The 12146-nt window shown below is 43.8% G+C and overlaps 1 protein-coding gene across 4 annotated transcripts in view; it reads left to right on the forward strand.

Moving 5' to 3' along the window:
* The window catches only part of csgalnact1a (chondroitin sulfate N-acetylgalactosaminyltransferase 1a), a 27506-nt gene continuing 15360 nt past the window's right edge, over positions 1–12146 (forward strand). For all 4 annotated transcript variants that reach the window (XR_003671527.1, XR_003671528.1, XR_003671529.1 and 1 more), the window contains exons 1-2: positions 1–250; positions 8113–9394. Coding sequence is in view for 1 of the 4 variants with exons in the window: in XM_028418651.1 (XP_028274452.1) it covers positions 8587–9394 (808 nt within the window). In the remaining 3 variants the exon portion in view is untranslated. The remainder of the gene's footprint in view (positions 251–8112; positions 9395–12146) is intronic.

The raw sequence follows: 12146 nt of genomic DNA on the forward strand, positions 1-12146 counted from the left end.
AGTGAAACGGAATGTTTTGTTGTAGCTTTTCAGGCTAATTGTTGTTTTATTTTGAAGGCGGTAGGTCGTTATTTCCGGTGTTATGCCGGCTTGCAGTCACGCTGCTCCGCGGTACAAACACTCACAGCCGCTCCTGGACTGGACAAGAGTCGACTACTGTAGACCAGCGGAGGGCTGCTGGACGGGTCCGCAGCATCATTCAGAGCCGTCTCCGGGGAAGGACGGAACCAGAGACCGCTAGAACAACCAGGTATGTTACCCGGCTTGTTTAACGCTGCTTAACTACAGCGGCAGCCTTTGTTGTGATAATATAATTTTAATAGTGTGACTGGTGAGTGTAGTCATCATTCTTATCAATATGAAGTGAAGTTTGCGCTGCATCTAGGAGGTATCTTACTTTTTCTGCTCAATCACACAGAATCAATGAAGTCCCATTATCCCATCATGCACATTATAAACATATTAATGCAATAACAGCAACACCCTGTCTAATAATAAGAATAAAGTGCTGCTCAGGTTGTATTCATCTATACAGTCTACACACTTTTTCCATGTATATTAACTTATTATCCTTATTGGTAAATGTTATTAAATCTCAGATGTTTTGGTAAAGCAGAATCACATGGAGGAAAAAAAAAAAAAAAAACGCCCACAATAATTTCTAGTGAGAAGACCAAGATAATGAAATTACATGCACTCAGTGGAAGTGCAGGCTTCTTTTCAACAGTGTTCCTCTGCATCTCAAACACTTGCATATACAACAACACAGCACACTCAGTGAGCTGGAGGTTTTATCAGGGAAAAATGGCTCTAATCCTGCTTAGTGCACTCACTAACAAGCACCTAGCACACTGAAATATTTGGTTTGCAAGCTGGCAGGGATGTTTTTCTCATATTGGATGGCTGGAACTGGAGATTATGTGGTATTTGATGTTGTTTAGCAAGCAGAGAACAGAAGGACACTGCAGAGTGTCCACACACACACACACACAGTGCAGCGAGGTGATATTGTATATATATATATATATACGTCTTCACCCTGTTTGGGTGAGGAACAGTATGATGTGATACATGATGACATATATGTGCTTCCTGTGCCTAGAAGATAAAGTTGCCCCATTTGAGATGTGTGTCCTAAATGCATGTCTGGGAGTGTAGGCGTGTGTGAGTGTGTGCCTGTGTGTGGTCTCACTTTCTCATGCTGTGCATGTATTCTCATGTTTCACAGATCGGATAGCAGTTATCTCACAGGACATTCAACTGGTGACATTTTAATGGCGCTGATGTAACGTCCCTGCAGCTCATTGACGAATGGCCTCTCGTGATGTTATACTCTCTCGTTTAGCTGATGTCGGTTGAATTAAATGGATGATCAGTGGCACTGCAGTTTACCTTTCTATGCTAACATGCTTCAGCACAGTCTGGAGGAAACGTCGGTGTGGCAGTTCCTCCTCGGTAGATTGAAGGCTCAGACGTGATTCGTGGACACACTGTACTTATTTATTTTGTGTCAAGCTCAGTTGTGTCCTCCTGTTGTTTCTCCACTTTTAAACTCACTGTCAACAACAGCTTGTGACACAGGGAGTGTTATATTGCACCATAATTATGTAAAGATGAGCTGTGCCCTGCAAGATTTAGGCTGTGGTTTCACTAATTTCAACTTCCAGGATACATACATAGCAAACTGTAGAACAGGGTGGTGGCTTCTGTTTATATTTGACACATGGGATAGATCAATCTTTTGTTTTTATTGATTATTTCCAGATAAAGTTTTTATTGGTAAAAATTAAAGAACCTCTCTGTTGGTTTGACTGATGTTAGATTTGATATGTAAAAAACTATTCATATAATCTGCTCATAAAAACATAAAATACAGTTCTTTAATTACTAGACTTGGTTTGTTTGGCACGTTTTAATTACTGATCTGGCTCTTTATCTTCTCAGATTTCCACTTTTCACTTGCTCCTTACATCGTCAGTTGGCAGTTTGGGACTGGAGAGGTGCGGATCAGCAGCAGCTCTTTGTAAAAGTAACTAGAGGGTTGATGTCGTGGTCCATCTTTTTCACCTTTACTGTGACACTGGGATTAAATGACATCATTATTTTCATACATTTTGTAGAGGTGTGGACCACAAATGAGGAAAAGTGGTTCCCTCCATTGCCTGTCTCTTCAGAAGTCTGTCTCTTGTCAGTGCATCTGACAAAATCATAGTAGTGCTGATGTAAAGTGCACTCAGTGTTGGTGCAGGTACCTATTGTGCTTTATTAGGCTGTACTCTGCCTACAGGCTGCAGCTCCTGATAACTGACTGACTTAAAAATGTTGTCAGATTTTTCTGCCACTCTACATCCTCTGCCGCATTGACCCATTTTCCCCATGGGAACCATTAAAGTTTTATCTGATAAAATCTAACCCAACTGTGAAGAAGTGGAACACTTTGAGGACCCTCTTGGAGAGAAAGGGAGAGGGGTGGGGGGAGAGAGAGAGAGGGAGGTAAAGGAGTGGTGGATGGTGTATGTTAACACAAGACGCTTGTAGTGAAGTAGAGGAGTGTTTTTTTTAAGGGCCTTCCAGATGGCACGTCGACAGGAAGGTTCCGGGGAAACCGGCCCCTAATGAATGGGAGGGAGAATCACCTGAGGGGACAAGAGACATCAAAGGAGCCTTTCTCTCGCCTTCCTCCCCCCCCCCCCCACATGCTCACTTTATACCGACTTCTCTCTGCTCTTCATTTTCTTCTCTCACCATCTACACAGTTAATTGTTCCCCTCAAGTAGTCTGTGGATGTGGTTGATGGTTTCATCAGCCTCCTTTCCTACTTTTAAAATTTATCTTAATTAATCTCCCCTCTCTTCCTCCTCTCCTTTCCTCCTCTTCTTCCCCAGAGGACATTCCTCATTTTTACAGTGAGATAGCCAGAGGGCAGGTTCAGACAGAGCTGTGTGAGAAGAGGCCTTCAGTGACATTCAGTGGGGCTAACATGCACACATAAACACATTAACATCCTTGACCTGTAACAAATGCTGATGCTGCAGAGCGACAGCACGGAGCAGAGTTTAAACCTGCACGGCTCTGTGGTTCTGTAGTATCAGGCTGTTTGTTAAGATCACAGAGGCCACTTGGAAAGGGGGCGTGCTGTTTAAAAGATGAATGCATGCATGCACTTGTGCATGAACGTGGGTGCTTTTTGACAATAAAACTAAAGTAAAGGAAAAGCAGCGTCAGCATTTTATGACCATTAAGGCCTAGTGTTTGTGTACATGCATAAGTTGCTATAAGATAACATGTAAAATGCTCCAGTCAGGAAGTTACTCGTCACCATGGTAGCCAAGTAAGATTAGAAATGTGTTAACACGTATAACATGACAAATTGGACGTGAACCCCTGTCTCCTGGTCTTTGCTGAGTGGAAACATCTGGACTACTTCCTGCCTTTGCAGACTTGATTGTTGGTCTTCATAATACCAACTTTCTTCATTTTGTAATTGAACAGAAATTGTCGTATATTAGTTAGTATTAGTATTTAGTAATTAGTATTTTGATTTCAACAGTTGTGTCTTGTCTCCTGTGGTTATTTCACCATGGGTTGTCGCTCATGTGTAACACTCGACTTGTGTGTTACAACAAGGGGGGGGGGTTTAAGGAGGAGAACAGACATGGTGGTTGTAAGAAGTTTTAAGAACATTTAACCTGCTCGGATTTTAACTGTCCTTATTTTAGTTTGCCTTTTTATTCATTGTTTTGTTTATTTGACTATGAGGGTGGCTGTTGAAGGCTGGGTATAATTAGCTTCGGTGTCAGCTCGCGTCTTCTCAGTCTTGTTTAAGAGGATTTGTGGACCGTTTGTTGCATTGAATGTCTGTTTTTGGACTCTATTTTCAATAAGATTTAGATCTTCTTTCATGTGCTGCAGATTGAAAATACTCTCTTTGACACAGTCACACTCACGTCCTTCATCGTGTGCTGCAAGTATAGACCTGGACTATTAAATGCATTGAATACCTGCAGAGAAAGACTCTGCTCTTTCATTCTGACAGCAGGACAGAGGAGCTACATTTGTCATGATATGTTGGTCACAGGGTTGCTTCTCAATTGCCTCAGACATTTAAAGGTCGGACTGCGTGGGCTGTAGTACAGAGAGGAGCATACAAACAGAGGTAACCTGTCACCGGTGTGTAATTTCTGCTGTGGCGGTGTGACTTTCGACTGTGCAGAAAAGAAAATCATTCCGTCTGTTTTCTGACATTGAGCCCCTGCAGCTTCGTCTCTTCATTCAATACTATCTGTTTCCTGTCTCATTTCCAAGAAGATAAGCACTTTAAGCAGGTGCTAGGAGGGTAACATGAATATTTTCAAGGCAAATATAAAAAAAAACAAAAAACAGAAGCATGCACACGCACAAACCCCCAGTGGGCAGGAAGCTGCAGCAGGATGGGAGGAAGTGACTTTGGAGGCTGAAGCATATGCTGCTGAGAACATCTCTGGCCACCGAATACTAAATCATTCTCTTTCTCATCTCTTATTTTCTTTATGACAGCCCGATTATTTATTTCATCTCCCCCTGACCCTCTGCTACTTTCATCCCTGTGTTGTGTGTTTTCTATTTCCAGCCCAGAAAATGAAATATACAAAACAAGTAAAAAACACATTTATCTGTTATGTCATCTTGGGGAAGTAGGAGGAGGAAATGTATCCTCTACCCGTGTCGGTAAACAAACCAACCCAAGTTTTATTGCATGTAGATGTGTCAGTTTCGTTGCTTCGTTTTGTCGAACGCAGTGCTGTGCCTTCAGGTCTTTGATATTGCCTGCTGTGAACAGTAAATGACAAAACACCAGGAAACTGTTATCAGGAGCCGCTGCAGAGTACGAGGGAAGTCACGGCTTCACAGAGAGAAAACAGGAACTAATGTGGTCAATTTCATATCAGGTTCATTTACAGATTTGTTGCAGTGGAAACTGACTCAACTGGACTTTATTATAATTGTATTGGACCAAGTTAGAGCAGTGTGTTGTGGACTTCTTTGTGGGATCAAATGATGTAATGTCCTCTCAATGTCCCGTTGGAAATACTGACACATCTGGTTCTTTGAAGCTGTAGTATCAATCAACAACAAAGTTTACTGATAAAGTGGAGAGGCTGAAGTGTCTTCTGACAGGCGCTTCACAAGGTCAACAACGCTGAAGAGCTGGCAGGCAGATATCTGAGGGCGTTACCATAGAGATACTGTGAAGATGGGTGAAGTTTCCGTGATGTAGCCCAGTGGTTTCCTGAAGGTCAGAGTGGTCACTCTGGCCGTCGCGATCTTGGCAGTGCAGTGAGTCAATCCAACTTTAATGCTAAAATGTCCACCTCACGCTCATCAAGACACCTGTTTTTGGAGTGGCTATTCAAGAAACTGCAGTTTTTTAAAACTCCATATTGACTCCAACACATCCTCATGAAAAAAGGTGATGTTAACAGAACATATGATGGTATTGCCTGACGTCATCCAATCAAGAGAGCAAGGAGGCAACACAGAAGGCACTCCCTGAGGCACCGTTCACACTGGAGAAAGTCAGCTAGAGTAGGATTGAATCCAGATCAATTTGTTGTCCTCCAAACCGCTAGGTGGCGCCTTGTAATATACAGAGTCCGTTCAGGCCACGGTAGGACCGCATGTGCGCATGCGTCATGCGTTTTTTTTTTTTTTTTCCTCTGTAGCCCTTGTGGAAAATAAACTCGGGGCAAAGCTGTCGTAGTTCCACAGTTGTTTACATACGGCTTTTGTACATGACCCGGGCACTGTCCCCGTGAACCAGAAGTATCACGTCGCTAGAGGGAGTTGCTAGCAGCCAGCAGTAGATCCACCTCCGAGAGGTGAATTAAAATTAATCCAGATATATATCCGGATTCACGTTGTTCAGACTCAGAAAAAACTATCCAGATATATCCAGATAGGGCCCGAATCCCACTCTAGCTGGATTGATTTCCCCAGTGTGAACGTGGTCTTAGAATTCCAGTGTTTGAGCCCTCATGACACCACGAGCTGTTTGGTTTCCACCTGTTTTGAAGTTGTTTTTGGTGATGGTAAAGTTTAGTTTTTAATTGTGGTTAATGTAAGGCAATAACAACAAAGAGGTTCTAGATCAATAGGTCAATAGGTAAAGATCATCTTTGCCTCGGTGGTTGCCCCTTTGAGCTCATTGGTGCTTTAAGAAAAAATGCTAACACAACCGTCATTTTACTGTAGCATGTTAGCACAGAGATATCAAACACAATGTTATTTCAATAAACAGCAAAAGGATAAGCATGATGTGTGCACAAGTAAGGTAGCTATGGTAACAGGAAATTGCAAACGCCCGTCACACATCCCGACACCAATAAAATTCAGCATGATTATTTAGCTGCTGGTGTTCCTGTGCTGCAGCCATGCCTATCCCCACGGGGGGAGTCAAATAACCGGGCCTGAATCAACTCATTCATTCCCGGTGAGACTCGGATGTGTTTGACTGTGAGTCCCAGTGCTCATAAATCTCAGTTACACCAAGCCTCCTCTTTCAGAGATAAATCTTTCATCCATAATTCTGCAACAAGGATTGATCGCTTTGCCGCCGATGATATGTACTGCTGTTGTGATTGTGATGTGTTTGGCAGAGCAGCGTTTTTCAGCAATATAACACTGTCAGATACAGATAGATATACATTATCGTTGCATGGTCTGTATTTAATTCTCATGTGTGTTTTGTAAGGATGAGGTGGTTAGCTGAGCAAAGGATGTTGAGCATTTTTGGTTTGGAGAATAAACTTATGATGAGCATGTCGCTCTGCTTCCACTGTACCATTGTAATCATCAGTGATTTTGTGTAGTTCAAAATGCGAAATAGTGTATTTGTCCCTGATTAAAAGGCAAATTGACCTTTGCAGTGTCGGCACCAAGCTAAGTGAATGCTGTAATTTGTGTGAATGGCTTGTGATCACTTTAATTGTGCACAGAAAGTCATGTGGGAGATGTGATGTCGCCATTTTAAAAGGAGGTTCACATGGATGCAAAACTAATGAGGGCCATTTGTGAACCAACCAAAAGAAACTGATTGAAGTGCCATGAATGTCACACTGGATTTATGGCTCCATAAAAATGACATAAATGACATCCTGAGGATTTTTCTGTAATTGAAAGAATGATGCTTAATCTTCAAGCTGCCACATTTTGCTCTTCCACTTTTCCCTGAGCACCCTCTCCTTAAACATTTCTTCAGCCGGCAGTGGAGGTCCTGCTGGAGAAACGCCCCGTCTCTCCTGATTCAGCCATCTGTTAGAGCACAGTCCAGTATTCACTTCTGCCATATACTAATCCTTTCATTAGCTTCAGGCAGCGCCGTCAAAGAGCTGACTGTGCGCAAAGTCCAGAGAAAGACCAAGACTGATACACAGAGATACATTTAGAGATACATGCAGCAACTCAAACACTGGAACACCATCCCACAAATATGTATACTCAGGACTCACATGCGCACACACACACCCCTTACTCACCATTTATCTGTGGAAGGCACAGAATCATCTTTTAAATCACAGGTCAATGAGAGCGAGACTATTATGAGGGGTTATTTATACATGTTTGCTGTCAGGTAGGGGGAGATGTTGCAGCGATGTGCTGTTCAGAAAGTAATTGATGCTCCTGACTGCTATGTCCTGACGTGACATGTAATGGTTTTAAAATATCCTTTATAATTTATCTTTGAGTTCAATAAATAGACACAAATTTGTCTATTTTTATTTGTCCCTAGCACTACACACACTGCAGGTATAAATAGATAAATGTATGGATGTGTCCCAGTTCCTCTCCTCTGTGAACTGTGAACACACACAGACACAGTAACAGCAGTATCTCCTCTCCCCCCTTGTTGCACACTGCCTCACACGTCAGTGACAACATTGTTTTCCTGGAGCTGTAGTCCTGAAGGAATGCTTGGTTTGGCGAAGGCAGTTAAACTTTGTTGGCACCCCAGAACTAACATGTCAAAGTGGGCTGGCATGTTTCTGATTTGTTGCACAAAATGTTAAGACTGGTAATCCCTCTAATGACAAAACTAACTCTCTGTCTCTGTCTCTCTCTTGTTTCCTCTGTCAGGAAAACAACACAGAAGAACCACGGAGGATTTGCTTTCTCATTAAAATGTCACGTTTTTTCTGTCTCTGTGTATCGGGCACATGTGGTTGAATATTCCAAGACACAGACGGAGCGAAAAGGAGGAGGACAATGTGAACTGACAGAGTCGGAGCTCATGCAAACAGATGAGTCACATATGAGTGACAGATGATGTAAGATCGTCTGGAACAGACCATGGAGCTAATTGGACCAACAGAGAGGCAGAAAGTGTTTTTTCCAAGCTTCTGACTCCCATCCATTTATTTGGCCAATGACAGAACACGTTACGGTCGTGGGCAGTTGAGAGGCAATGACCTAATTCAAATTAAATGACCTCACACTGATAAGTAGCTCGCCTCCTCACTGTGTGATGGAACAGAATCACAAATGGACTCTTATCATTGAGGCTGGAGTGTGTGAGGTTACATGATATTTCTGCGTGAGTGAGTGTGTTTGATGCTACTTGCAGCCATGTTGCGGCGTGGACTACTAGCCTGGGTGTCCCGCATCGGGGGCCTGCTAGTGCTCCTCTGCTGCTCCCTGTCCCTGCTCTACGTGATGACCTGTAGCCCCCCGCACTCTGATGACCCTCCACTGAGTCACGTTTTACCCCGTGCTGGGCCCAACCACCCCAGCCTTGGGGGTACAGGGCCGGGTATTGGAGCAGGTGGGACAGGAGGAGTCGGAGCTGGGCCGGCACAAAGCGGTGGCCCACCTGGTGTCCACTCTTACCAGGTACTCCTTCAAGAGCGCGAGGAGCAGCACCGCCTCCATATCTCTTCATTGAAGAAGCAGATAGCTCAGCTTAAGGAGGCTTTGCAGGAGCGTAGCCAGCAGCTAAAAGGAGTGCAAGAGAGCCTGAAAAGAGCTCCTGGCGGCCCAGCAGAGCTGCAGGAAGGGGGTGCTGGATCACAGGGAGGTGGTCTTGGAGAAGCTCAGGGAGCCAAGAGCCAGCAGGCAGACCTCCAGGACTTCCTAAAGGCCCAGCTGTCAAAGGCTGAGGTGACAGCCGGCACCAGGTTACCCAGCGAATATGCTGTGGTGCCGTTCGAGAGCTTCACCCTGCAGAGGGTCTACCAGCTGGAGATGGGCCTGACACGTCACCCTGAGGAGAAGCCTGTGAGGAAGGACAAAAGAGAGGAGCTGGGGGAGGTGCTGGAGACGGCTCTACACACCCTCAACACACCTGCATCACAACAGGACGGCAAGGCCGCCGACAAGACTCTAACAAGCAAAGTCTACACTCCATCTGACTTCATAGAAGGTTAGAAATATGTTTATTATAAATGTTATAGTGCTAGATGTAACATTCTGCTGAAGCCCAGTGGTTTTGTTGGATAAATCTAAGGATGTGAACCCAGACTGGATTTAGATGGGATATGTGTGTTGTGGTACTGTCACCACCAGATGCTAGTAATATCTGTAATGAAATAGTATAGTTAGATATCCAGGGCTCTAGATTAACTTTTTGCAGTGGTTGCAGTGGTGCGCCTAACTTTTTTTCTTAGGTGTACCAGCACAATATTTAGGTGCACCACATCACACTTACTGCAGTTTTTGAATTTAAAAATGATTTAAATTATATACACCATTATTTATTGAATAGCTGTGATTGAGATATATTTTGTTTTCTTCAACACGTTTCTAATGCAGCTACAGTATCTCTTCTCTCATCTTCCTCACCTCTCTGCCTCAGTTTCTCCAGTATCTCCTCTCTTTCTAAAGCTGAGCTCCAGCTGACAGACTTTTCATTCTGTCTGTTACAGTTTTAGCTGTATGCAGATATCATATTGGCAGACAATGGTCCGCTATAGCCGGATAATAACAATACTTTTTAAATGGGTGTTTGTCATGTAACCATGTTCTATAACTCCTTAAAACCAGCTGACTGCTGTCAGTCAGAGTGACTCGGCCTTCATGGATGGAACCACACAGATCAGATAACACTGTCCTCAGACCTGTTGGTCAGTCTGTTATAATGCTACGAGCACGTCACGCCCCCTCCCTGAACATTACCGGCTCGTTATCGTCACTCATTGGGGTCAACAGCAAATTAGCAAAACCAGCATAGTAGCAACAAATCCTCCACATGGACACGTTTAAGAGTCACGGATAATGTATCTCCCTGTAACAGCTGGGCGCACAGGTGCGACTTCTGATATTTTTTTGGTTGCAGCATTGAGAAATTAGGTCGCATGTGCGACCATAATGGTCGCACTCTAGAGCCCTGATATTGTAAAATAGATGGCTTTTTTCACTTTAGGATGCTTTCGTCTGCTACTCTTCTTTCATACATGAATCCCTGGAAGGTCAAGAATATGAGTGTGTTGTGTACAGCTACAACCAGGATATCCTCCTGGTGTGTTCTGCTCAGCTCTGATCATAGCCTCAGGAAATGAACACAGCTGCTCCTCATTCACAGTGGAGCATCTCTTCAAACAAAGTATTTCAGTGTGTGTGAGTGAGTGTGAATGTGTGGGAGTGTGTGTGTGCGAGTGTGTGCTCTTTGAAGGTCACGATCTTCAGTATGAGAGTGGGTAGAGGTTTAAAAGTGAGTAATAGGGGCACCTGGCTCGGAGGAAATGAGCCATAGGTCACTATACAGGGCCTCTTGCATGTGTATGAGTGTGTGTGTGGTCTCTGCCAGTGTGTTTATGTGACTGTGATCTTAATAGATGTGCATACATTAGTGTGTATTCACATAAATTCTCCCGCAGCTCCCGCAGCTAACATGGTGGGAGAGTGCAGCCTTCATTTAATAAAACAGCAGCTTCCTCCTACTCTTATTTTGCACTTAATCCTCCTTAATGGACTTAGACATCGATTTTAAGAAAATCATGAACAAACAATGTTTTGTCCAAGCAAAAGGCAGCCAAGATGGCCAGACTGACAAAATTCATCTTCAGGGCTGCATTAGCAGGCTAGTGAGCTGAAACTGCACACAAACACTGGAGGTATGCTCAAAGAGCTCACCGGCCACCGAGCTGAGACAGTCAGGGAGGAAGACAGAGACAGGAAGTGAGTGCTTTTAGGTGAAATTGTTCAGCATATTTACTTAATGAATGCTTATTGGATTCCTCTGGGGAAAAAAGGCCTCCCCATTAGAGGAAGCTAGCCAAGTTTAGCAGGAAGGCTTTAATTCAAGCTGCTATCAGGCTGTGAATCTTCGCCCACAGAAATCCCTCTGTTCTCACTCGTCTTCTTTTCATCCATCATCTTCTGACTCTTCCATCTGTCAGTCTGTCTGCTCTGTTTCTGTCTCTCAGCTCCCTTTGAAGACCATATGCCCTCATGTAGAGTGCTCACACTCTCCATTCCTCTCTGCATCTCTTTTACTTCCCTCTCCAACATCGCTGGGTCCGTTTGCAATCATCTTAGTAATGGCAGCATAATTGGGAAACAACTTCTCTCTGGGGGAAACAGCTGACGTCAGGACTGCAACTAGAAAATTGGTCTGGATGACCAGAATAGCTTCTCTTTTAGTGTCTGTGTGTGTGTCTGTGTGCTAGTTGTGTATAGGCATTTATGGCTCTTGGCCCAGCCGCAGCAGAAGAGTAGATGGACAATGTCTCACTTGGCCTCACGTGTCCTCTTTCTTTTCCCACACTACACAAACCACAGAGAATCGATGACAAAGAAGTGATGATGATCGGTGTTTTTGGATACATTTGAGTTTAAAAACTGTGGGACAACACAGAAATCTGTGGTTTAAACACAAGGACACAAGAAAAACAAGGTCACTGCGGCAAGGGAAAACAGAAAACATAAATCTGATTTCCAAAACTGATTATCGTAAACAACCAGCCAGGCGAGCAGATAAAGAAAGGAGACACTTAGGGAACTTTCTCTATACGCTGGGGCAAAAGACCCAGAGGAAGGAGGCCATCATGGTGCCTACAGGGAGCTGGAGACTGGAGATGTTTCCACAGTTTTGATTGTTATTTGTTTTTGGCTATAAGTAGACACTCATCCAGGGTAATAAATTGCTGAAGAAATCTCTCAGGATCCTCCTCAAA

This window comes from Parambassis ranga, chromosome 12 (genome assembly GCF_900634625.1).
Source record: "Parambassis ranga chromosome 12, fParRan2.1, whole genome shotgun sequence".
NCBI classification, from domain to species: Eukaryota; Metazoa; Chordata; class Actinopteri; family Ambassidae; genus Parambassis; species Parambassis ranga.